The sequence below is a fragment of the Chelmon rostratus genome, chromosome 19 (genome assembly GCF_017976325.1).
Source record: "Chelmon rostratus isolate fCheRos1 chromosome 19, fCheRos1.pri, whole genome shotgun sequence".
NCBI lineage: Eukaryota > Metazoa > Chordata > Actinopteri > Chaetodontiformes > Chaetodontidae > Chelmon > Chelmon rostratus.
Genome location: NC_055676.1, coordinates 8,997,546 through 9,021,205, shown reverse-complemented (window position 1 = coordinate 9,021,205; position 23,660 = coordinate 8,997,546). Strand labels below are relative to the sequence as shown.

Genomic DNA, 23,660 nt, shown 5'->3' with positions numbered 1-23,660 from the left:
ATCTGCTACCTCCTCTTGTAAATCAGTGGAAGTAGTGCGATCTAAAAGTGCATTTTCAGATCTGCAGAAGCATCCCTCCAATGCACCATCACTCCGCTCTGTCACGGCGCTGTCTCCGAGCCGTTTTTGCTCCTAAACAGTTAATTGTCAGTCAGTGGGTGACGACTTGTTTTGCTGTTGGCTCTCTCTGAATCCTCCTCACACGTGAGCGCTCGGCGGAAGACGGAGGAGCCTCCCTCTCGGCCTTCAGGAGGGGCTGAAGGTGACTCTCCTCTCGGCTGGGATGCAGAGGGAGCTGCTGGGGGTCCGTCCGGCCGGCGACGCGGTCCTGCTGCGGGAATAGCGACCCACTCCTGCGGGGCTGGGGTGGGGGGGGGGCGATCCGAGCATCAACCAAACCCGCGACCCCGCTGCGCCCGAGCGGCTCGTTTTCTTCTCCACAGAGGACACCGCGGCGATCAGAAAAGAGGCTCTCTCTTCTCTCTCCTCACCGTCTCCGTCTGGTTGGGCTCCGGTGGTGGGTGTGCATGCATGTGTTCTGCACCGTACGGGCGGAAAAAGCGCCCAAGATCCGCAGGGATCATTTTTCCCATCAGTAAGGTGGCGCAGACGGAGCCGGAGCGCCGGGAGAGCACCGAGGGGGCCGTGGACGGCAGCAGGATGGTGAGTCCCGAAACACCGACAGCATCTCTGCTGATGACTGCTCAGAGGTAACTCTGCACCAAAGGACATGTTCTTGTGTTTAGTAGACAGAAACGATGTTATCATGTGCAGGTGCAGCAGTGGCGCTAAAGGGACTGAAGACACAAGTTCGCTCTCCTTTGAAAGGTGGCTTGTTCGCGGTTTGTTCAGGCTTAACAGTCATCTCGGTCGTTTTCCCCCGCAGACTGTCCAGGAATTCAACACCCTGGTGGCGCTGTACCGGGAGCAGGTCATATCCGTCGGGGAGATCTCCGCCGACTGTCCGTCTCTGCGGGCGCAGATGCACCACACACGCTCCAAAGGCTGCTCCATGGCCCGGGCCGCTCACCAGGACCTCGCCGTCATCTCTGTGTCAGGGTGAGAAGGAGGCAAAGAGCGGCTCCTCCGTTGTTTTCTTGTTGTTATTAAAAGATTTTGGCTCCATCGCCTCTCCTGAAACATGTCAGCGGTGCATCAGCGTGTGTTTCTTTAACCTCCTGATCCCCGAGACAAAAAACACTGTATGGCAGAAAAAAATGCCCCAGATATCCCACAATGATAGAAACAATAAAAACAAAGTTTCCAGACAAAGTTACCAGGTGACCGACAGTAAAACAGCAGAGCAGGCCTGAAACTGACGGAAAGTACTGATATTATACCATAATGAGGTAAGAAGGCGGGAAAAGTATGAAAATAAAAAGCTGAATAAAACAAAATGACAACAGCTAAATAAGATACAGCACAGTTAAAGAGGGCTGTTTTGATCTTTTCACCATTTCCACACAAATTTAGAAACCAACAACAAAAATAAATACTTTTGTTTTCATATGTGAAACATTGGTCTGAAAATCCACCATCATTTTGAACTAATTTATCATAGTGAATGTCATGTTTTCACTGTTTGTGGCTGCAGACTTTTCAGGTAAACCCTGCTGATGTAGCTTTGACTCTGGCTCACAGAGATTGCTTCGTCAAGTTTCACCTGCACGTTCCTTTAGTGATTTGTGATGACATGAATGAGAAAAAGCTGAATCTGCAGCATGTTTGGAACTTGGTCAGCTTGAATATAAAGTACACGTTCCCCTCGTCTGTCAGTCTGATTGTTTCTGTCTCTCTCCGCTTCCCTTCCTCCCCGTCACCCTCTCTCCTCTCACCCCTCCTCCTCCTCCTTTTCTTCATGCTGCAGTCCAGAGGACGGAGAGATCCACCCTGAGATCTGTCGACTCTTCATCCAGCTGCAGTGCTGCCTGGAGATGTTCATAACAGAGATGCTCAAATCCATGTGCCTGCTGGGGGTGCTGCAGCTGCACAGAAAAAGTACCAAAGATAGAACACAAGAGGAATGAAAATCCACGTCGCTCTAAAGCCAGTTTAAAAAGAAATGATCATCTTGGGCAGATGTTCATGAATTTGGAAAACTATGATGGCTTTGATCAAAGTGTAAACAAAATCTGAGCATAGATTGATTTAATTTATCCAGCTTCATGTGCATCACATGACCGCAGTGAAGACTGTGGGTCTAATCAAATTAACCTGTATTTATAGGGTTTCAGTATTTAATGTCATTGGACATATCTGCCCATATCTTCATAAAACCTGTACTAACGTATGACACATGAAAATGGTTGGTATCTGTGAAGAGGAGAGATCAGTTCACTCACTGTTGAAACAGCAGAGGGCAGTATAGACCTGTTAGTATATTCTACACATGGCCTGGATTGTCCTGGATTCATTTTCATTGGATTTTCAAACTTGAGGTTCTATGAAATGAAAACAAATCTAATTAGATTTCTGTTGTAATTATAAAAAAATATGAGATGTAAAGTTCCACATTTTTAACCATGAATTGTCACGCCTCATGGCTGCTGTCTCTGTTCGGACCTGAAGGAACGGACTCGGAGCCGAAGGTGGACTTCAGGATGGATGAAAGCTCAGACGTTGCCATCCTGGAAGACCGGTCATCCTCCCCCATCGACTTTCTACAGGAGCAGTGGCTGGTGGGAACCGATATTGAAAATATAGAGAGGTAGGCGCCTGCTTCTTAAACTTCATTCTCACACTGTTTTTTGATGCAGCGTCAACTGTGATGGCCAGAAGACAAAAAAAAATAAAAATACTCAAATGCAAGGATCACACAACAATGCTGGATTAAAGTCCACAAAGTTCCACTGTTTACTTTATAGCACAAGGTCAGAAACAGGCAGTCAGCGGGCCAAACAAAGCAGACGAGGACAGGCTGAGTACAAAAACAGTCCAGAAGTCAAAAGTACATTAAGCATGGGACTTACAGAAGACAAGGCCAGAATCAAAATCCAGAAACAGGCCAGAGTTCAGACAATCTGGCCAACAGGTAGTGAACAGCTGGGAGTAGAAGCACTATAGGAAGACTGACTGGACAATAGAGAACAAGTAAAACCGGCAGGAAACTGAACAATGGCAGGAAGTGAAACAAACCAGAATACAGGGAAGTAAGAACCTACAGAATGAAACAGGAAATGAAGTTAAGAAGAGATCATACAAGTGTGAACCGTCTTTTTCTACTGTTACGATTTCAGAATAATTAATCCAAGCTGCAAATAGCTGCCTGCTGACTTGGTGTTCCTTTGTTTTCACAGAGATATGAGAGAGATGAGGAACCTACTCAGCAAACTCAGGGACACGATGCCATTGCCACTGAAAAACCAAGGTATGTAATGTTGTGATGGATGAAATTCAGAGCATTATTAGTGTAACAGTTCAAAGATGCCTTCTGCAGCAAAGCATCTCGCACATCCAGAACAACTTGTAATTCTTTCAGGTGTTTGTCAGGTCTGGACACAAATGCTCGTCCAAAGAGACGAAGAATCAATGCATCAACAGAACAGAACAAGAGAGGTGACGAGGCGTAAAAGTATTTCAGAGTTATTTAACTCAGCAGCATCTGCTGTCAGGGAGACTGGACAGAGCTGTGGTTGATGAATGCCTGGAAAATAAGTGCAATTTCATGTTGGTGAAAATGACAAATTTTACTGATCAGTATGGTAATCGATATCTAGCTTTGTGCAAAGACTGATGAAAGAAACCCTCTACGAGAAAATAAAATGTACTGACATCTGAAAGCTACTGCAGCGGTTCCCAACACCGGGGTCTGGACCCTCACAAGCAGTCATGTGATGAATCTGAGGGGTCGTCACATGTTTATCAGAGAAGGGAATAATAAAAATGTTTTAAACAATGTTCTGATTTTTTCAGGTTTAAATAATTGTGAATTCTTATTGTGTGTAGTTTGATAAATAATAATAAACTTTATTTGTAGTGCACTTTTTTTTTTACCTATCAGGCATTTAAAATGATTAAAGGAACAGTTTGACATTTTGGAAAATGTTTATTCTCTTTCTTGGCCAGAGTTAGATCAGAGGGATGATGCCGCCCTTATTTCCAACACAGTATGTGCTAAGTAGTACAATGCAGTCAACACAAAATAATACAGTTGTACCAACAGCGCACTGTTTGCTATGTAGAGATTTGTATTGTATTGTATAGAGTGGAGCAACCATTTGCCAGAGGTAACAATTAGGTAGCAAAGCATATCATATGTGAAAACTAGTCTGACAAAACCCCAAAATTAATTCAAAAAGCAAATTAATAAAAGATTAAAGGAAGGAAAAAAATTAGTAAAAATCAAAAACAAAGCTGAAAAAATAAAAAGACAGAATAGTAATAATATGTAATATATTCATGGAGGCGTAGAAACTGTGACGAGGCCTCGCAGGGTTCAGGTCAGGCTGGGTCTTTGTGATGAAAGCAGAGAGCAGGAGGACACGATGAGGCCTGACGACAAAGTGTGTGTTTGTTCCAGATGACAGCAGCTTGTTGAACCTGACTCCACACCCACTGATCAGACAGAGGAAGAGACGCTTCCCTGGACTCTGCTGCATGGTGTCCGGCTGAGAGGCAGCGCTCGACACGCACGGGGGAGAACTTCTATTTTATCAAATTTTGTGATGTACGTTAAATAAGAGATTCACGGATCGTATTTTCATTTCATTTTTGTGTTTTTTTCCATATTATCTGAAATTGTAATCCTGTAGAAGCTTCGCTGAGTAGATCCCGTTTGTCTTTCTCATCCTGACTTTTGCTTCCTTTGCCGGTCGGTTCTTGAGTTCTGCCACTCAGCTCCTTCAGGTTCAGCCTTTGGTTGTGTAAACGCTCGGCTTCTATCGAGCTTGACTTATTTCAGATGTATTTAGCACATACGCAATGGCAGCGTGGAGAAGTGAAGCCAGCAGTCAGTTCAGTGTCCAATAAAATACTAAAATAAAGCAAAAGTATAGTGCAGGTCTTAAGTTTGTCCGTACCATTCAGGTTCTGCTGGTGAGACCTTGAAGACAGGCACAGGCTGGGTTTGTCACTTTTAGGCCGTCGCAGAACTCTGGTTCTTTTTAAAGTGTGGCATCTTTGCATCTCCTCTTTCTGTTCTGTGCCATTTTTCACCATGAAAGAGTGTAAAATGTACATATTCAGGCTATGCACTGGCATTTTTAGTTCGAAGCTGTCTCACTGTGCTGGTGTCTCGCCCTCCATGTTTGAATGTGCCATGATGTGAGAAGTTGTAGTCCCAACGATGTCCTTCATCATCATTCAGTAGAGGCTCTTGCCAGGTGAGTCTCTACTTGGCTGCTTGGTGTGACACCTCGTATACAAAGCAATTCATCCACACTGTAATGATGCATATGCTTAGTTGGCCTATAATTAGGATGTTTCTTTTTCTTTAGACAGAAAGCATTTTGTAAAAGATTTTGCAAAGCTTGCCCAAAACTTTGCCTCTAAGACATCATAAGTAGACTGATGAAGGACGATTTCTAATCATTTTGGTGACGCCCTGAAAGTTTCTCCAGAAAGTTTCTCCAGCAACAATTAAAGGTCATAATGGCCTTTTAACCAACACTTACATAGCAGGGAACCTTTAAGACTATTGGCTATATGTGGTATATTGTACCATATAGTGTTTTCATGGCATTTGCTGTGGATTAATATGTTCCCCTAGAGGATGAATGCTAATAATTTTATTCCACCATTAGCTTCATCAACAGCCATAAGCTTCCATTTGTAGCCAGGAAATGTCAAAAGCAAACATTAATACACTGCCCGGCCAAAAAAAAAGTCGCCACCTGGATTTAACTAAGCAAATAGGTACGAGCCTCCTATTGGATAATAACTGCATAGGCGATTATCTTTCAGCTGGCAACAAGCTATTTAACCCCAACTGGTGCAATAAGTTGCTTCTCATTTCCTAAACAACCATGTCGAAAGACACATCCCGTGGTCGTGGAAAAGATGTTAGTCTGTTTGAGAAGGGTCAATTCATTGGCATGCATCAAGCAGAGAAAACATCTAAGGAGGTTGCAGAAACTACTAAAATTGGGTGAAGAACTGTCCAATGCATTATTAAAAACTGGAAGGATAGTGGGGACCCATCGTCTTCGAGGATTGTGGAGGATTCGAGGACAAATTGTGAAAGACTAGTTCAGGGAGCAGGAGACATCATTTTCACACATGGATAGGCCACCAGAGTCCAGACCTTAACCCCACTGCAAATCTTTGGGATGTGCTGGAGAAGGCTTTGCGCAGCGGTCAGACTCTACCATCATCAGTGCAAGATCTTGGTGAAAAATTAACACTGGATGGAAACAAATCTTGTGACATTGCAGAAGCTTATCGAAACAATGCCACAGCGAATGCGTGCCGTAATCAAAGCTAAAGGCAGTCCAACGAAATATTAGAGTGTATGACCTTTTTTTATTTGGTGCTGACTTTTTTTTTGGCCAGGCAGTGTATCTTGGAAATATCTACTTAAGTGGACAAATTGAACATGAAATTGACCAATCACAAGCCTGCTCCCCAGAGGATAAACCCCTTTGATTTGAACAGCCTCATGACCTCTACTCTAGCACCACCCTCTGGACAGATGTTGAACATGACGCTGAAAAAAAAAAAATACTACTCATACTAGAGATAGGAGAAAAAATGCTACTCAAAAGTTTTTGGCTGCTCTGGTACTTCTCCAGAGAAATGCTGAATCACCAGTATGTTCATAATGTCCAACCACTGGTCTGACGCTTTAATATTTGGGAGTGTGGTGATCATTGCAGCCTCTAGGGGAAACTAGCAGGGCTTTTAGTCTTATTTTCGACAAATGCACAGCATGCCGTTAGCAGTCTTCCCGGAAATAGAACTTTGTTTTTAGTTTCGTCTTCAGTTTTCCATCACAAGGGCTTTGCAAAGGCTCCACATGCAGATACAGCAGAACTGAAAAAGCCACACATGAAAACTGAAACCCACTCAAACAATTGTTAATCTGAAGCATTCTACTAGAGCCATTTTCCCATTGAATGTCAGTGCAATGTAGTTTGTAAATTCGTGTTTGTGGAGGATTGTCCCCCCTTTAATGTAATCTAAAGTAGTGATGTCTAAATTGCTAAATTCCTTGTTTTGGCATGTATATGACTAGAGTAGGCCATGTGTTGTTAGTGTGTCCTGCAATGTAGAGAATCCACAGCTAAACCGATGTACAGCTTAGGACATTTTATAATGTGAATAAAGTTTTCTATACAAATATGATGATATGTCATTTTTCTATCCTCTTTCTCGGAAAAGAATCTAAAGCATTTTGAAATACAGTCATTAGCTTTCTTTCCAAGAGTGAGTAACAAGTAACAGTAACTTCACATACCTTTTCCTCTTTTTATGTGTTTTCAAGTCTTGAACATACCAAAACAAACAAACAATATTTTATTCAATAAGTGTAATATGTGTCAAAAAAAGTTCCAATAATTCACTGCACCTATACATTTTTCTCTATACTCACTCTGTTGCAGTTTTGCGCAATAGGCTGAATTCACTTATGCACCTTTTACAACACGAACTAATCGTGTCCGTGCCAGATTGCACAAATGCTTGAATAACTGAAGAAAAGAAGTCACCCCCCCAGGATCTCTAACTAACACAGAACATCTGGTTTATGTCTCTGCAGCCGGGAAACTCCAGAACCCTTACTTCCCGTAACAGTGAGGGACCAGAGGGTTATGTAAGAACTTTATGTTCTGCTATGTTTTATGATTATTATTATCAATATTATTAAGCAGCTTCCAGTTTGAGATGTTTTTGAACACCAGATTGGGCAACGTAAGTCAAAAAAACAACTGGTTTCCCTTAAGAAATGACAGGGGGAGGTTTTATATTGCTGCTGGCCTCCCAGACACAGACCTCAAGTCAGTTTTATCTCTGCCTGCAGTGCAGAGAAGACTCTTAATTGTCCAAGTATACAGTCACACACAGGAGCTACTAAAGCCTATACACTTTAACATCTGCTGAAGAGGACATCAGTGGTGAGTCCGCTTTTACTTTTGACTTTTGTATTTTGACTGAACTTCATACAATTTAATGTTGCAGAAATAAACCACATTAACGTAACATTTAATATGTCTTCTTAAAACTGCACCACAACCCTTTGTTGCTTTGTAAAACTGTTTTTTATTATTTTGTGTCATTTTCTCATTAATCGCCTTTTTATGCATTATTTAAAATTTATGAAATGTTCTGAAACTTAAACTTACCTTCGTTGCCTAAAAGTCATTTTATTTGCATCAAAAATACATTTAGCCTCAATGTAAAACATTTGGTATTGCATAAAAACTGTGGAAACAGAGCCCTTTAAAGAGAAAGAAGCAGTTACAGGAGGCTGCAGTGCAGGAAGTGCTGCAGCATTTTGAACTGCCCCGCGTAAAGAACAGTAGCTTTAAGGGTTTGGTGTAATGGATGCCTTCACTGTCCAATCATCATGTTCACTTGCTGAGAAAGGTGTGTTTGGGTGATCCTCTGTGGAGAATACAGTATGGGAGAGCATCAAGTCATTCTTTGATATTGTTGTTCAGATGTTAAGTGTGAATTAAAAGTTGTTTTACTTTTAACTCCTGCTTGATTATAATTAAGAAAACTGATATTTTATAGGGCTTATTCAAAGTGTAATAAATTATGTCCATTAAGTTCAAACAATTCTAAAATACAAGACGTAGAAATTATTTTAAAAAATGAAACAAATAGCCAGATTTAGACGGATGTTGATTCTGGCCTGGTCATCAAATTAATTTCAGAGTAGGTGAAGCCAGCAGCTTCCTGATGGCTCCTTCCAGCCGGTTGGTCCTGCTGCTACAGCTCCTCAGCTGGGTGTCAGCTGGCCTGGCCTGTTTCTGTGAGCGCTACCCCTGGGGACCCTGGTCCGCCTGCTCCAGGACCTGCAACCACGGTACACAGCACAGAGAGAGGTGAGACACACTGATACAGGTGAGACATCATAGACATAGGTGAGACAGCAATTATACACATTAGACACAGTACAGACATAAGTGAGACGGCACAGACACAAAGGAGCCAAGTGACTCATGGCAGCACAGACAAAGATGAAACAATACACACAGGTGACACAGCAAATTGAAACTGCTGTGAAAATTGAGTTAAAAGTTATTGTGAAATTATTGTTTTCAGTTACAGTTGTGAAATGCAGACGATGCCAACAGCTGCTGTATGTAAAAGGGACTTTCACTTTTTTGGCAGGATATTTCAGTACGATGACGGCTATTACTGGAAGGGCAGCTGCCATCAGCTGTGTAACAAACAAGACTGGAGAGCTTGTAACGACCAGTTCTGTCCAATCAACTGCCTGCTCACAGAGTTCGGGTCGTGGTCTGACTGCTCACCCTGCGCCAAGAAACAGGCGAGAGACATAACTCACACTGCAACATCTTCCCTGTCACAGCTGTGTGTTCATTCCATGCTGCAGATGAACTGAGTATGTAGTGTACTCAGACTGGAAAAGTGACAATATTAAGGATACTCAAAGCAGCCATTTAATGCTGATGAGCCCTGCTGTACAGGACACTTATAGAGGAGATGTCCACAGCTAGAAAACATGAAAAGAATCTGCAGATGGTGATGAGACAGCTCCAGGATTATCTCAGTATTTAATTTGCCTTGCATGTAACAAATGAATCTAACCTCAAAGGTCCGCTTTACTGCTTTCTGAGCTTGAATCTCATCTCATTGTCTTCATTTAGTGAATGGAGCTTTATTTTTCACTTGGAGGTTTAATTGGCAGTGTCATTCCAAAGTCTGACTTTGATTAATGTCCGCTGACGTACAGCACAGTATATACTGAATAATTTCCCATTGGTACGGAATGGCATACACAGATGCCTTAAATACTTAGTTGTTAATGTTGTTGCTCATATTCGTTTTTGTCTGTTATTATTCTGATGTCATCACAATGTGCAAATAACTATTTTTGGATTTTATTTATAGCCATTCTTACCAGCACTGCTAAGTTTGATGGCACAGTCATTCATTCAGTTAACACATGACATGAGAATATTCAAAAGAGTAAATGAATAGTATATTTGATGCAGAAAAAGTCCTAAATTGACTCTAATTTACTCTAATATGAGAAACAGCTTTTAAAAATGCATCATGTGCAATTTGTCTGTAGTTAGAGAAAATTCCCAGAAACATTCCCAGGGGCTTGTCTCAAGTATACGACCCTGCTGAGATTGTCAGATGGAGAAAAAAAAGTTCTGTGTATTATAGAAAATGAAGCAATATTTCAAATAGGAAAGATGTGTGCGTGGGGGACAGTATGTCTTGCTTTATGACAGCAGTTCTATATCCTCCCGACAGTTCTGCCAAATAAACTGTTTCACATCTGTTTTCTCCAGCCTGTCTGTTCTTCTGTCTTTACGAACCTCTGCTGTTGTTTTTTCTAATGACCAGCTTCAGTTGATGACCAGTAAGATGGTAACTGGTTAGCATGTGAAAGTATATAAAGTTTTTATTGAAATGAATTAGAATCTAAATCCGTCTCTCTCAAATGCCTCAGTTTCGGACGCGGTCTCTCCAGAGGCCGTCCCAGTTTGGTGGATCCGCCTGCAGTGTGGAGCTGACGGAGGAGAGACCCTGTCACCCCTCCACAGAGTGCAAATTAGCACCCATCGACTGCAAAGACGACTTTAAGTGTGATAGTGGTAAGAAGTGTTTTTACAGAACTGAAGAAATGTGAAATAAAATCAACATCTTTTCATTTACAACGTGTGTGTGTGTGTGTGTGTGTTTGTGTGCGTTTCTTCACACAGACCCACACACACACATCCACAGATAACGATACATACCAACATTTTATTGTCGTCCCATCTGCTGCAGGACGCTGCATCAACTCAACGCTAATGTGCAACAGACAGAACGACTGTGGGGATAACTCTGATGAGAAAGACTGCGGCGACTTTAAAATTGTGTGTCCAGCAGAGAAGCGGGTGGCCCCCGGGGCTGACCTGGTGGGGAATGGGTGAGCTAAAGGTCAAAAGGTCACTGCTGAGTTTACAGCCTTGGCGTTAACGTGAGCCAGCCCACATTCCTCCCTGCTGTGTTCATAAATTCCAGCCTCTCTCCTGTCATGTTCCCCCTCTTAAAAACACATCATTTATCGTCGCATGTCTTGTACTGCTGCTTTGAATTGGATTTTCTTTTCTAAGTGTTGCTGTCCCCCTGCTCCAAAGACAAAAATGCAATTGCACTTGCAAACCTGATGCCCAAAAAGTCGTGACGCTGTAAACATATCGTTGGCCTTTAGTGGTTATTGGAGAGAAAAGTCAATGAGGTTTAAGTTTTCACTGATTTGCATTTGAAGGTTTGATGCTCTGGCAGAGGAGCCGAGGGGAGCCGTCCTGGACAACATGTTTATGGGAGGAAGTTGCAACATCAAGAGGCCTCAGAGCACGCTGCTCTACCACCGAGTCCCCCACAACTTTGAGAGCTTTGACATCAAGGTATGATAAGAATTGGAATAATATCAGTCAAGGTGAACGACCCAAGTCCGAGTGTTGGTCAAAGGAGCAGACACTGTTGCTCCTTTGTTGCTGCTGCTTTTTGCTACTACAGCTTCTTCTTCATGTTTGCACACTGGAAAGCTCCTCAGACAGAGATGGAGCAACTATGACATTAAATCCCAAAATTATTTAACAAAAGCTCCTACTATCTTTTATTCTCTGTAGAAATTCTAAATGGAATAAGCTACTTAGATAATGTGAAAATGGACCAGCAGCACTTTTTTATTCAGAGCGCTGTTATTCAATCATGGTGAAAAACCTTAAACCTTCCCAAACTAAAATCATCTCATGGTATGGAGGACCAAGTTTGTTAAAATCCAAAATAGATAAATAAATGATTCAATAAATAAATGAATATGCCATCACGTTAACCTAAATAACTTGAAAATAAATGCAGACATTCAGTAATTTGCAGAATATGACAAATTGATGTTTATGTTTTATTTTGTTCTTTTTTTTTTATTAATTTGCCTAATTATTTACTTTCCAATGCAGGCATTATTTGTCCTTTACATTTCAACCCTATTTATCCCCTCAAATGTGTTTTTTTTTTCTATTGTATATTTGCATTTCTTTATGTATTTCTACATTATTCAGCAAATTAGTGGGCTGCCATTCCAAGTATAACATAGGGTCAACTTTTTGCCTATTGGTTGAGCAACACTAGAGTGCATAGGTGCAGAGGCCTTCCTCCCTCAGTAATAAAGGAATACATTTCATAGATAAAAACAGAATTTATACTTAAGAATTTAATCAATTAAATGGAAAATTAAATGGGAAAGTAAATAGTTAAGGGAGATTAATACAAAGATACATAAATAAATATAAGAAATATCAATTTATGTTTGTTATTATTATTATTAGGTGAATTCACTAATACCTGAATTCACCTCATTATTATTGGAATATGAATTTATTTAATGAGTCATTTCTTTATTGCTTGGTTTCTTTTTTATTTTGGCAGTTGCGGTCCTCCATACTGTTGAGCACAATGCTGGGTTGAGTGGATGAAGTGGAACAAAATATTGATGCATTTTGCTTGTATGAACTTAAACAATCCTGGTGAAAACTTGTGCACCAAATTCTGTGTCAGCATTGCTGTCTATGCAGAAAGGTGCTCATCTTTTTGTTTTTTTTTACATCCAGCACAAAGAGACTTCATTAGTTAACAGAGATTCTAACGTAATTTTTGCAGAGAATCTCTTTTCAGCTTCACCACAGATAAGCACTTCAGGAAAAGCAGAGTTTTGTTTGTGTTGTCAGTGCTCTTGTTATTACAGATCTTTACAGATGTACATGTGGTTTTAAAGGTTGGAGTACTGGAGGACTTCAGCAACGAGCCCCACTCGCTGCACACCGAGTCCATCGAGCTGAAGAAGTCCTCTTCGTCTACTAACAACCAAGGAGATCAAAACAACTTTTTCTTCCCCGTCTTTTTTTTCCCCATGTTTTTCTTCAGTGGGAGATCCATGACACAGGTCAGCTCGAACAAGGAGGCTTTTGAAGCTTCAAAGAAAACAGTGAGTGACTCAAACAGCAACACTCATCCACATTTGTAGTGATGTAGACATGTAGCGACTTTCGAGGACCTTCAGTGACATAATGCCTTTTCTAATCCCCTCACATAAAGAAGTGAGGACCAGACACACACACACACACACACACACACACACACACACACACACACACACACACATACAGTATCTGTGCACATTACTGGTTGCAGCTGTACTCTTCTTCATCTTGTCCTTCTTAATTTCCAATCTTTCCTTCCGTAGGACTCCAAGTTTTTCCGGGTGCACCAGGTTCTGCCTGTGTCCACGTTTAAGATGAGGGACCCAGGGGACCTCGCCCTGTCACAGCCTTTCCTCCAGTTCCTCCACGCTCTTCCTCTGGATTACAACTACGCCCTATACAGGGACATATTCCAGCGCTTCGGGACACACTACTACAGCTCGGGGAAGCTGGGAGGCCACTATGACCTGATGTACCAGTACAGCCGAGAGGAACTCACCAGTTCAGGTGCAGCACACCCAGTGAGAGAAAGGGTTCAGTGCATGTGAAATGAGCAGGTTGTATGATGTCTCGTCACCACACCCAACAAGTGCAAAGGTGTATATTTATACAGGTTCTGAATGAATGAAAAAATTGCAGGGCCTCTGGTAGAAACTTTAAACACAGTGTGATGTCACTGGTTTGCCCAATCAGATTCGCAAGCGAGCATTCCTAGAAGATTACTTTATAGATAGATAGATAGATAGATAGATATACTTTATTTATCCCAAGCTGGGAAATTGCAGTGCAGCAGCAGCATTACATACAGTGAAATAAGTGAAAAAAGACTATAAAGAACAAACTATACATAATAAAAATATAAAAATAGCGAGCAGTAAAAAGATTATATACATAACAAAATAATAAAATAGCCAAATAGTAAACAGTAGTAACAAGTATTGCACAAAAGGAATATCAAATGCAAATGAGTATCAAAATAAGAATATCAAAAGCAAATGGCAGTGAAAATTAAGTGTACCATGACTGTAAGAACAAACTATATATAATAAAATATCGAAATAGCAAGCAGTAAAAAATTATATACATAATAATAAAATATCAAAAGCAAACAGTAGTGGTAAGAAGTATTGTATTATTATTATTATCTTCAGCTGTTTATAATATAATTACAGTAACATGTTACTGTCACTGTGATGACACTGTGCAGTTTTTTTTGCCTTTAAACACCTGCATGGTCTTGTATTTATTGTATTTCAGTTTTAGTTTCAGTTTAGTGTACAATTATGATGTTCCCAGCTCCATCTCTGTACATTACACAGTGATCGGGTCACAGCTTTCCCACCACAAACATCAGTGGAAACATTTTCATGTTATTTTTTGTACTCGCTATCTAGCAGCAGGTTGTATCTTCAAAGGTATTCTGATCCTTTATGTGTCTTGTCTCTGCTCAGATTAAAGTCCAGGTCACAGATGGGATTAAATGTTCCTGTCAGCGTTTTCTTCAGTGATTATAACATTGTGTTTAACATTCCTAGAACGTTTTCTGGACGAGCAGAAACTGTCACTGACTGAAAATGTAGTTTACCAGTAATATTTAAACATGACTTATTCACTGGAAAAAGGACCACTCATCAGGTGCTGTATAACATTTTGTTGTCAGTTCCTTTGTACCTGCATCATGTTGCTCTTTGCTCTTCTTCTCCGACAGGTCAAACAGAAGAGCACATCAAAGGCTGCCTGGCGCGAGAGACCACCTGGACCATCATCCTCTACACTGAACACAGCAGTGTCACCCGATGCTCTGACAACAGGATGACTCAGAAATACCAAGGTGTCTTTCAAAATCTGACAGGAAGCATACTATGTTTATTGTGAACACTGATCTGATCACCATCTGCTTTCCTTCACTCTGTCCTAAAACATTTCTTTGGTCCAGGCTCGTACATTCAGGCTGCAGAGAAGTCTTTCTCCATGGTGACAGGTGGTCGAGTCAGAGAGGCAGCAGCTTTGGCGTGGGAGAGGCAGGGCCCTGCTCCGGACCGAACGTCCTACAAGAACTGGGCCAAGTCTGTTCTCGACAACCCCGCTGTGGTCGAGAGCAAGGTCACATCAAGCACCGCTGAAAACAGAGACAACAAAAAAGTTATAAGCCTGTAAAAAACTGATGTTGCATCCATGTATGTGTGTGTGTTTGTGCAGGTGCTTCCCATCATAGATCTGGTTCGCGGGATCCCGTGTGCTGCCACAAAGAGGAGACACCTGAGGAAGGCCCTCCTGCAGTACTTAGATGAGTTTGATACCTGCAAGTGTGCTCCTTGCCCCAACAACGCCAGACCGGTTCTGTCCGGCACAGAGTGCAAGTGTGTTTGCCAAACCGGCACATTTGGCACCAACTGTGAGAAACGAGCTCCCGACTACACTTCAGGTACAGCAAGACCGTACTGTTTGTTTCTGAGAATCCCTCTTTTTTCCCAATCACTTTGGTACGGTGAAAAAATACCCATGAGCCACCATTGCGATGGAGAAGAAGCTAGTCATAGGTCACAAATTGACCCAACTGCAGATTGTCTTCTGTTTTATACCAATAATAAGAGTTTACAGCCATGCCAGCAGCCCTTTGAGGCTGTATGTAGGCATAGCAGTGCTTTGAGCTAAATGCTCATCAGCATGCTAACACACTCACAGTGACAGTCCTGAAAGTTTACTCATTTGCTAATTAGCACAGAGTACAGCTGAGGCTGATGGAAATGTCTGTTCTGCAGGTATATTTCATAAAGTATAAACTTCTATTGGACAAAGGTGAAGTTTTGGCCTGAGGGTGGTGCTAAATGAAGAGTCAGAGGATCGCTTCAGTGATTCCTATTCATGCTGAGGGGAGCATGAATGTCTGTATCAAATTTCATGGCAATCCATTCGAGTATTTTGCACTGGTCAACTGAAAGACAAACAGAACTACAGAACTGCTATACCACCAGAACCTTAAAAGCACAAGCTGCAGCATTTAACGTCAATTCAAGCCTTGAAGTGCTTCAACTGTCATTCGCCAATATTGTTTATCCAGGAAAGGAACATGAGTCTTACTTCAGTGCAGCTTGAAATAACTGGCACTAGTTTACCCTTTACCATCGGTAGTGTTTGTCTTTGCCTGTTTGTTTTTCTCGTCCCTGTCTTTGCCAACACTTTGCTGTTGATTTCTGTGGTCCCTGCAGGATGAACCCTTGTGACTTTTCTTACCTCCTGACTTTCCTCTATCACTACCACAAGGCCAGAATTTTGCACTTGCACACAAACTCAAGCTCAATCAAGCTGATTGTCAAGAGTGATTTATGCAGAGAAAGTGGATGGTTACTGGAGCTGCTGGGGGCCGTGGAGTCGCTGTGGAGCCTCAATGAAGAGGTATCGGAAGAGGCGCTGTGATAATCCCGCCCCCCTCAGAGGAGGCCAGCCCTGCAACGGTGCAGACAGACAGGAGGATCCATGTCACATCTCCATCTTTGCAAAGTAGGAGGATGTTTAGGTTCTATTTGGTTTTCATACAGTACATATTTGTATAACTTTGGATTTACTGCATGATCTGTTTCATGTTTTCGTGTCCAGGCAGGAGACTTGTGACAACGATGATGACTTCACTGTGGGCTGGATTGACGAGCTGCCTCCTGGTGTGCAGGGCTGTCTGAGGCCACAGAGTCCTGCCAACAGCTTCCTCAGGGTAAACGCTCACCTTCACACCTGTAGTTAGTGATTGAAATGTAGAGGTAAACCATTTACTGAATATCGGCCCGATTCATTGGGTCGATATTCTGTAAATGGTAAATGGTTATATCTGGGCCTGCATGGGCTGATGCCTGTGCTTAAACAATAAATGTCTGCAGACACACATTATTCATTTTCAAATATTTTTCTTAATAAGTTTCTGTTAACCAAAACAGTCAAAATACTGAGAAAACGTTTTTTAATGTAAAATCATTACAGCCAAGAAAATACATACCTACATAAAAATCTAAGAACAATGAAAATATTCATGAGTATCTCTTTATGCGTAATAGTTTAACCCCACTATGTATCATGTATATATATTATTCATTAACCAATGTCCACTCTTGCTGTTCCACTTTTACATTTTATGTGTCACGAGGTGCATGACTTATACTTGTGGCTCTGGAAACCTCTTTATGTCCAACCCACAAAGTACCTACAACAGCTATGAGAGCTCCTGTTTTATTGGCATGCTCCAGAATCCACATGTCAAGAGACACTTTTACTTACTATATCAGATTTATGTCTCAGTGTGTCATAGTTGTAACAATAGGAAACTTATTTTGTCTCATAGAAAAGTATATAATGTGCAGAGAAATATGAAGAGGAAGAAAGAGAGAAATCAGGAAAAAAGCAACAAATGGCAGGAAGAAATGAAGAAAGAAGGAAAGAGTCTTTCAAGTACCATGAAAACTAAAGAAAGATGCCCACGAGGGCAGATTTTTGCCTCCTTCCTAACGTCTCTTGTATTTAATAACTTTCCCCTCTTCCAGAAAGCGAAGCAGTATTATAACTTTGGTGAGGATGAGGAGTTCCAGTGCTACACTGGATTTGAGCTGGAGGGTTTTCAGTACATCAACTGTCTTCCTGATGGGACGTGGAGTCAACCAAGTGGAAAATGCATCAGTAATTCTATTTTCTCACCCGACAAGTTAACAGTAATCTAAGAACTCTGGCAATTCATGACGTCATTCCTCACAAACTGCACCTCATACGTATGTTATCTTAAAATCTGTCCTCCTGTACCTTTAGGGAAAGTGTGCCTTCCTCCTGAAATCCCTGATGGCATGATGCTGTTCCCCGACAAAGAGGAGTACAAAGTGGGGGAATCAGTGGGCTTGAACTGCAACGAGCCGGGCCTGACACCACAGCCACGAGGCCTCTACAAATGTAGCGACAGCCTCACCTGGGAGCCTCCATTACCGGCTGACCTGCGCTGCACTGATGGTACAGTACATTACTTGTCTCGAGCTCATACATTGGAAACAATGAAAAACTTGCACATCCAATAATAATAATACATGTTGAATGTGTATGTTCACTGGCCGAATGTCAGGGGGCTGTTGGATGAGCAGTCTGACCCGGGCCAGGGGTAGCAGTTTGTGGGGAGTGCAACAATGCACAATAATGCACTGTAATCAAGGATGGTGTCATTCTGGATAGTTAGCATTATTCTACCTCGACATTGTTAAAAAAAGGTTGCATATACATTAATCTGTCACTAATTTGATACATATTTAGTGACCCAAATCAAACACAAGATAGGTGGGTTTGGCTAAATGCAAATGCTGATGGCTTCTACATTTGCTACTTTGCAGAGGAACTTCTTCCTTCAGTGAGTGTTTGAGGCGTTTCTGCTGTTTCTGACCGCTTCTGTGACAGAGAGGTGAACAGAGAGGCTGGTTGGGATGGTTATAGTATAATATTAGAATATCTTGAAAGTAACAGCACTTTTACTTGCATGCAATATTGGAGTTGGCGCACTAATTCCATCTCTGACAACTGCAGATGTAGTTGGTGTTTTTCCCTTATTGACCACAAGGGGCAGCAATGAGCCTGTTCTGCACTCAAAACCAAATCTAAATAAGTGACAAAAATATAAGATTTATGCTTTATCACTGTCCTGTAAAGTTTTGTGTGAAAAATACTCTGTATGAAGGAAAGGTGTCTCTCGGTTCTCTGTGTTTCTTCTATGCAGAGGTGCCGTTTGTGCCTGATGCTCAGTGTCGCCCAGGAGAGAAGCTGCAGGACTCTCAGTGTGTCTGCATTCAACGGGAGAGCTGCCTGTAGGTTTTCAGGAATTATCCATTGTGGTTTTATGTCTTATCATCATGACATTTTTAAAAATTCATTCATGCATTTCCATGAACTGTCGTATAAAAGCGTGCTTTTTTTATGCAAACAACTTTTTGTGTTTATTTATTAATATTAATCATAATAGCTTACTAAAGCTACAGTATGTGAAATACATTAATCTCTTTTACCAGCAGATGACTGACCTGTGTGTGTGTGTGTGTGTGTGTGTGTGTGTGTGTGTGTGTGTGTGTGTTTGTGTGTGTGTGTGTGTGTGTGTGCGTGCGTGTGCGTGTGCAGTTCACAGCCGGAGAATCTCTGCATCCTGAACACAGATGTTGGTGCCACTGTGTCAATGTCCCTCTGCTCCTTCCATGCTGGGCGTTGCCACAACGATCCGCTGTTCTATGTCAGCGACGGCGCGTGTGACGCAGCAGATGTGGCTAAACTGGAGTGGGTCAAGTTCAGAGCCTCAATGTCCTCCAAGAGCTCTGTTCAGGAGTCCTGTGGTCTTGACACCTGTTATGAATGGGAGACCTGCTCCGGTGAGTTGATCTGTTATGAAATCATATTTCCATTCTTTTTGTGGTTTAGTGTTAATGATTTAGTGCAGAGTACAACATTTTATTTTCTTACGACCTGCATCTTTTCTCTTGCTGTCATTTACCCCGAAAAGAAAAAAATATGTCACCATTTAACTTATATACCAACCCAAGACATTATTTTATGGCTGCATCATTATACGAGGCCATAATTATAAAAACATCTCTGCAGATTTCAGTGACATAGTATTTTTGGAAATTTGGAATATATGCTACTTGTATATAAAAGACTGATGAGGGGGTTCAACAGATTTGAAGAGTTTCATTTCTGAAATGTGACCGTCATCTTTAAACCCAGTATCTAGTGTTAACCATGCATCCATGGGCAGGACATGGTTATCTTATGCTAGCATGAACTAGACCATGCTAAATTGCTGACCATCTCCTGGCTGTAGCTTTTTATTTTACAGACAGATATGTGAGTGCTAACAATCGTCTCTGTCTGAGAGAGCTAATCGCTGCTTTTCAGTGCTGAACTGACATCATGCATTGCAAATGTTTTGGTTGCACACTTTGCACTTTGGTGGTTATTTTTTAAACTTCCTCTCAAAACTTGCCATCATTCATTCTTGTAGTATTACAAGTATTAAACTTCATTAGACTAGCTGAGCTTTGAATATGTGAGGACTTCATATATTATATCAAATGATTTTTCTAACGTGAACTCACATCTGTCCTCAGCATCTAAGAAGTGTGACTGCAGAGCTGCTCGGGACTGCCCCAGAGTTGAAGAGCACATGTTCTGTGTGAAGCTGACCAGGACCCAGAGGACACGAAGCATGGACCTTTGCTCTATGGCCGCCCTCAAATGTGCCAGCTATCAGTTTGAGATTGTCAATGAAGGCGCCTGTGAGGCCAGATGATCCTGCTAAAGCTTTTCTGTGCTGTTAAACTCATTTTACTGTATGTTTCAAATAATCCTCCACCGCCTCTGGGAAAACTAGTTATCTACATGGTTTAAAATACACATGATTTACACTAACAATCAAATATACAAAATGTCTGTTTCTTTTGCAACTGCACTGTACACTAGAACCAGTAATTTAGAGAAATTATAGATACATCTTGCACTATGTAAATTATGTCCTATTTTTAAAACAAAAGTAGACTGGCAAGCAGCTGTGCTGGAGTTCAAGCATCCTACACAACTCAGAACCAAAGGCACACTTAACCGGACGATGGGAAAGCCAAAAGCATTGCTAAACCAAGCATAAAGAGGTGGTTTAGGATGCACTTGGGTGGGTTTCAGTGCACTCTGAGCCTGTTTTCTAAAAAGTCACTAGATGGCAGCAGGAGACCAAGGAGAGTAAATGATACTCATACCACTGTCAAATCTTTGAAATGTTCTGATCATGCAAAAGAAGCTTCTTTCATTTAGAGATAGTGGTCAGATGAAGCCATTTCTTATCACACAAATGTGTGTGCCTTTTTGAAATCATACTGATAACTGGAATCCCCCAAATGGCGTTGATCAAAAGTTTTTATAGCCATGAATGTTTCGAACATTATAACATACACACAAGTTCACACACACTGGCTTAAATGGCTGTTAAGGGTAAGTTTCCTGTCACTTGTTCCTTGCTTGTAATTAGTGGAATTGTGGAAGTCAGTGTCGTACGCCAATACCTCTGGCATCTTAAATCTCCTGGACTTTTGGCTGTAAGGCAACTCTTTGCTGACATCTTCACCTTCTCAGCTTGTTGACGTGATGATATTATGTTTACAGCTCACCTTGGGACGACACACCTGTTGCAATCACTGAGCTGAGCTATAAGACTCAATGTTTCCACCCATTGCCTTCTTTGCACCTTCCATTCTTTTTGAATTCTGACCTCCATCCAGTTGCAACTCATTCATGGTGATTTGGTTGCGACCTAAGCAGTGTGCATGTGTTTCAGTTGAAAGACTGTGATCTCTGCTCTAAAATGTCCATGCAGCCAATCACACAGATGCTGTCATTAACCTGCACTCGTGGTGGTCAGCCGGGCTTGTCAATCACCGCTGTTCCTAACACACCAAAACAACCACTGCCTTAGCGCCCTGCGCTCGTGGTTCCAGCTTTTGATGGCTTCCTCATGTGTGGAAGAGGCGACTTCTGTGCAGAATGAACAAAAGGATGCCGCTGTCTCTGGTTCGAGGTGTTTACCCATCTGCCTCTGTCCTGTCTTCTTGCCATTTTTTCAAAAGTGCATTTTTTTAAGGCAGAGTCAACTTCCATATATGGGCATACTTTGATCTTCACTGTCACTGTCACTGTCTGTAGGTAGGCACCCCAGAGCCAAGAAGCCAGTCCCTCACTTTCCAGTATTGGAATGACTCTTGTCATACCTCAGAAACAAGTCTTTCTCTGTTATGATTGGAGACCTCTCATCCTCCTGTGCCCCCTTCTCTTGTGGCGTCCCTCAGGGTTCCATTCTCGGCCCTCTTCTTTTTACCCTTTATCTACTGCCTCTTGGAAAGATCATTTCCACTCAAAATCTTCCCTTTTCACTGTTATGCTGATGACATTCATTCATTACCTCCCGATTATCCCCAATGCTCCAGCTGCACTGAATTCCCTCTTCAAGTGCCTAGAAGTCATCAACTGATGGTTGACTCAAAATTTTCTGCACTTGAACCAGTCTAAAATGGAATGTATTGTCTTTGGTACCTCTGATGTATGTGAAAATGTGATTAGTAACTGTGATTCTTCTTCCTTTGCCTCTCTTCTTAAACCTGCTGTAAGGAACTTGGGAGTTATTTTGGACCCTGGTCTATATTTTGACCAGCAGATTGACTCTGTAGTGAAGCTGAGTTTCTTCCAACTACGTCTTTTAACTAAAGGTAAGCCCTTCCTCAGCAGGAACGATCTTGAAATGGCTATCCATGCTTTTATCAGTTCTAGGATAGATTACTGTAATTCCTTGTACTTCGGCATCAAGCAATCTTCTCTCTCTCGCCTTCAATTGGTACAAAATGCTGCAGCACGCCTTCTAACCAACACCCCCCGTTACAGTCACATCACTCCCATCCATCTTGCACTACATTGGCTCCCAGTTAAATTTAGGATCATTTTGAAATTGATAATGTTTGTTTTTAAAGCTATCCACGGTCTTGCTTCAGAGTATCCATCTGATTGTATAAAGCTTAGACGACACTGTAGAGCCCTCCGGTCCTCAGAACAGCCCCTGTTGGAGGTTCCTTTTTCTAATTTTAAACAGTGGGGGTCCTCGATAGCGCCCCTGAAATTGTGGAACTCCCTACCCTCTGAATTGCATTCTATTAATGACTTGGCTCTTTTTAAATCACATCTTAAAACTCATTTATTTAGACTGGCTTTTAATATTGTGTAACTTTTACCCTTTGAAATGCATTTTTCTGTTTTTTTGGTCACATGTGATGAGTAAGTCTGTATTTTCTACCTGACACTTGTATTTTGATGGAGCTTTTAGAAAAGAAAGGGACTCATATTTGGCAGATTTTGGCTTGTTAGTGAGAAAAAACCACAAAAAGGATTGAAAATCCTCAAATTCTGCACACAGCCACTCTTAGTCTCAGCAAAGTGCTTCCATTTGAATAATGTGACATTTGAATGATTTGATTCTGCACTGAAAAATATCACCTGGTTTTCTTCTGGAGTGAAACGTGTTCAGAGCAAGAAGGTCAGCTATGACAGCCAGCCGATGACGATGAATCACAGATTTACATGTGAGTCCTCGGCAGCTGTTTCCATTAAACTAACTCAGACAGGCTTGTCCAGCATGAAACAGCAGAGAGAAGAAGAAGGTGAGCGCCTCGTGGAGGAAATCCAGCATCGAGCATTTGAGTGAAGAGTTGAGTGAAGGTTGCGTTCGTCAGGTAATCAGAAACACGTTGATCTGTGTCTCCTGGATGTGTGAGACGACTGTTGTTTGCTGCCAGGGTGTTTGTGTCTTTCTGCCTCTGAGTGAATAACATTACAGCGTAAACATCAAATCCAGCTGTTATTTTAGCAGCATCACAATGTTTCCTGTTGTGTGTTTAGATGATGGATATGTGATGAACTCATTGATCAGCTGTAAATACATGTAATCCAGCAGAGCCCTGGGGGGCAGCATTAGAGGGGGGGGGGGGGGGGGGGTGAAACAGAGCCTCAGTAAAGAGA

The 23,660-nt window shown here is 41.8% G+C and overlaps 2 protein-coding genes across 3 annotated transcripts; both read left to right on the top strand.

The window, feature by feature from the left end:
- The first annotated feature begins 531 nt into the window (after nt 1-531).
- Nucleotides 532-5,057, top strand: LOC121622928 (regulator of G-protein signaling 7-binding protein B-like). Its single transcript, XM_041960001.1, has 6 exons — nt 532-663; nt 887-1,059; nt 1,868-1,997; nt 2,559-2,707; nt 3,297-3,367; nt 4,520-5,057. Exons 1-6 carry the CDS (start codon nt 532-534, stop codon nt 4,609-4,611), a joined length of 747 nt encoding a protein of 248 aa, XP_041815935.1. The 3' UTR covers nt 4,612-5,057.
- Nucleotides 5,058-7,942: 2,885 nt separating this feature from the next.
- On the top strand, nt 7,943-23,634 carry c6 (complement component 6). 2 transcript variants are annotated; one of them, XM_041959999.1, is made up of 18 exons: nt 7,943-8,048; nt 8,814-8,984; nt 9,274-9,433; nt 10,589-10,733; nt 10,909-11,050; nt 11,393-11,531; nt 12,902-13,111; nt 13,370-13,613; nt 14,815-14,937; nt 15,043-15,209; nt 15,306-15,531; nt 16,439-16,607; nt 16,704-16,815; nt 17,636-17,768; nt 17,895-18,089; nt 18,841-18,928; nt 19,236-19,480; nt 20,219-23,634. In XM_041959999.1, exons 2-18 carry the CDS (start codon nt 8,839-8,841, stop codon nt 20,398-20,400), a joined length of 2,826 nt encoding a protein of 941 aa, XP_041815933.1. In that variant the 5' UTR covers nt 7,943-8,048; nt 8,814-8,838; the 3' UTR covers nt 20,401-23,634. The 2 variants fall into 2 exon arrangements, with proteins under 2 accessions (XP_041815933.1, XP_041815934.1); XM_041960000.1 differs by having other exon boundaries at nt 7,956-8,048; nt 8,819-8,984.
- The last annotated feature ends 26 nt before the right edge of the window (nt 23,635-23,660 follow it).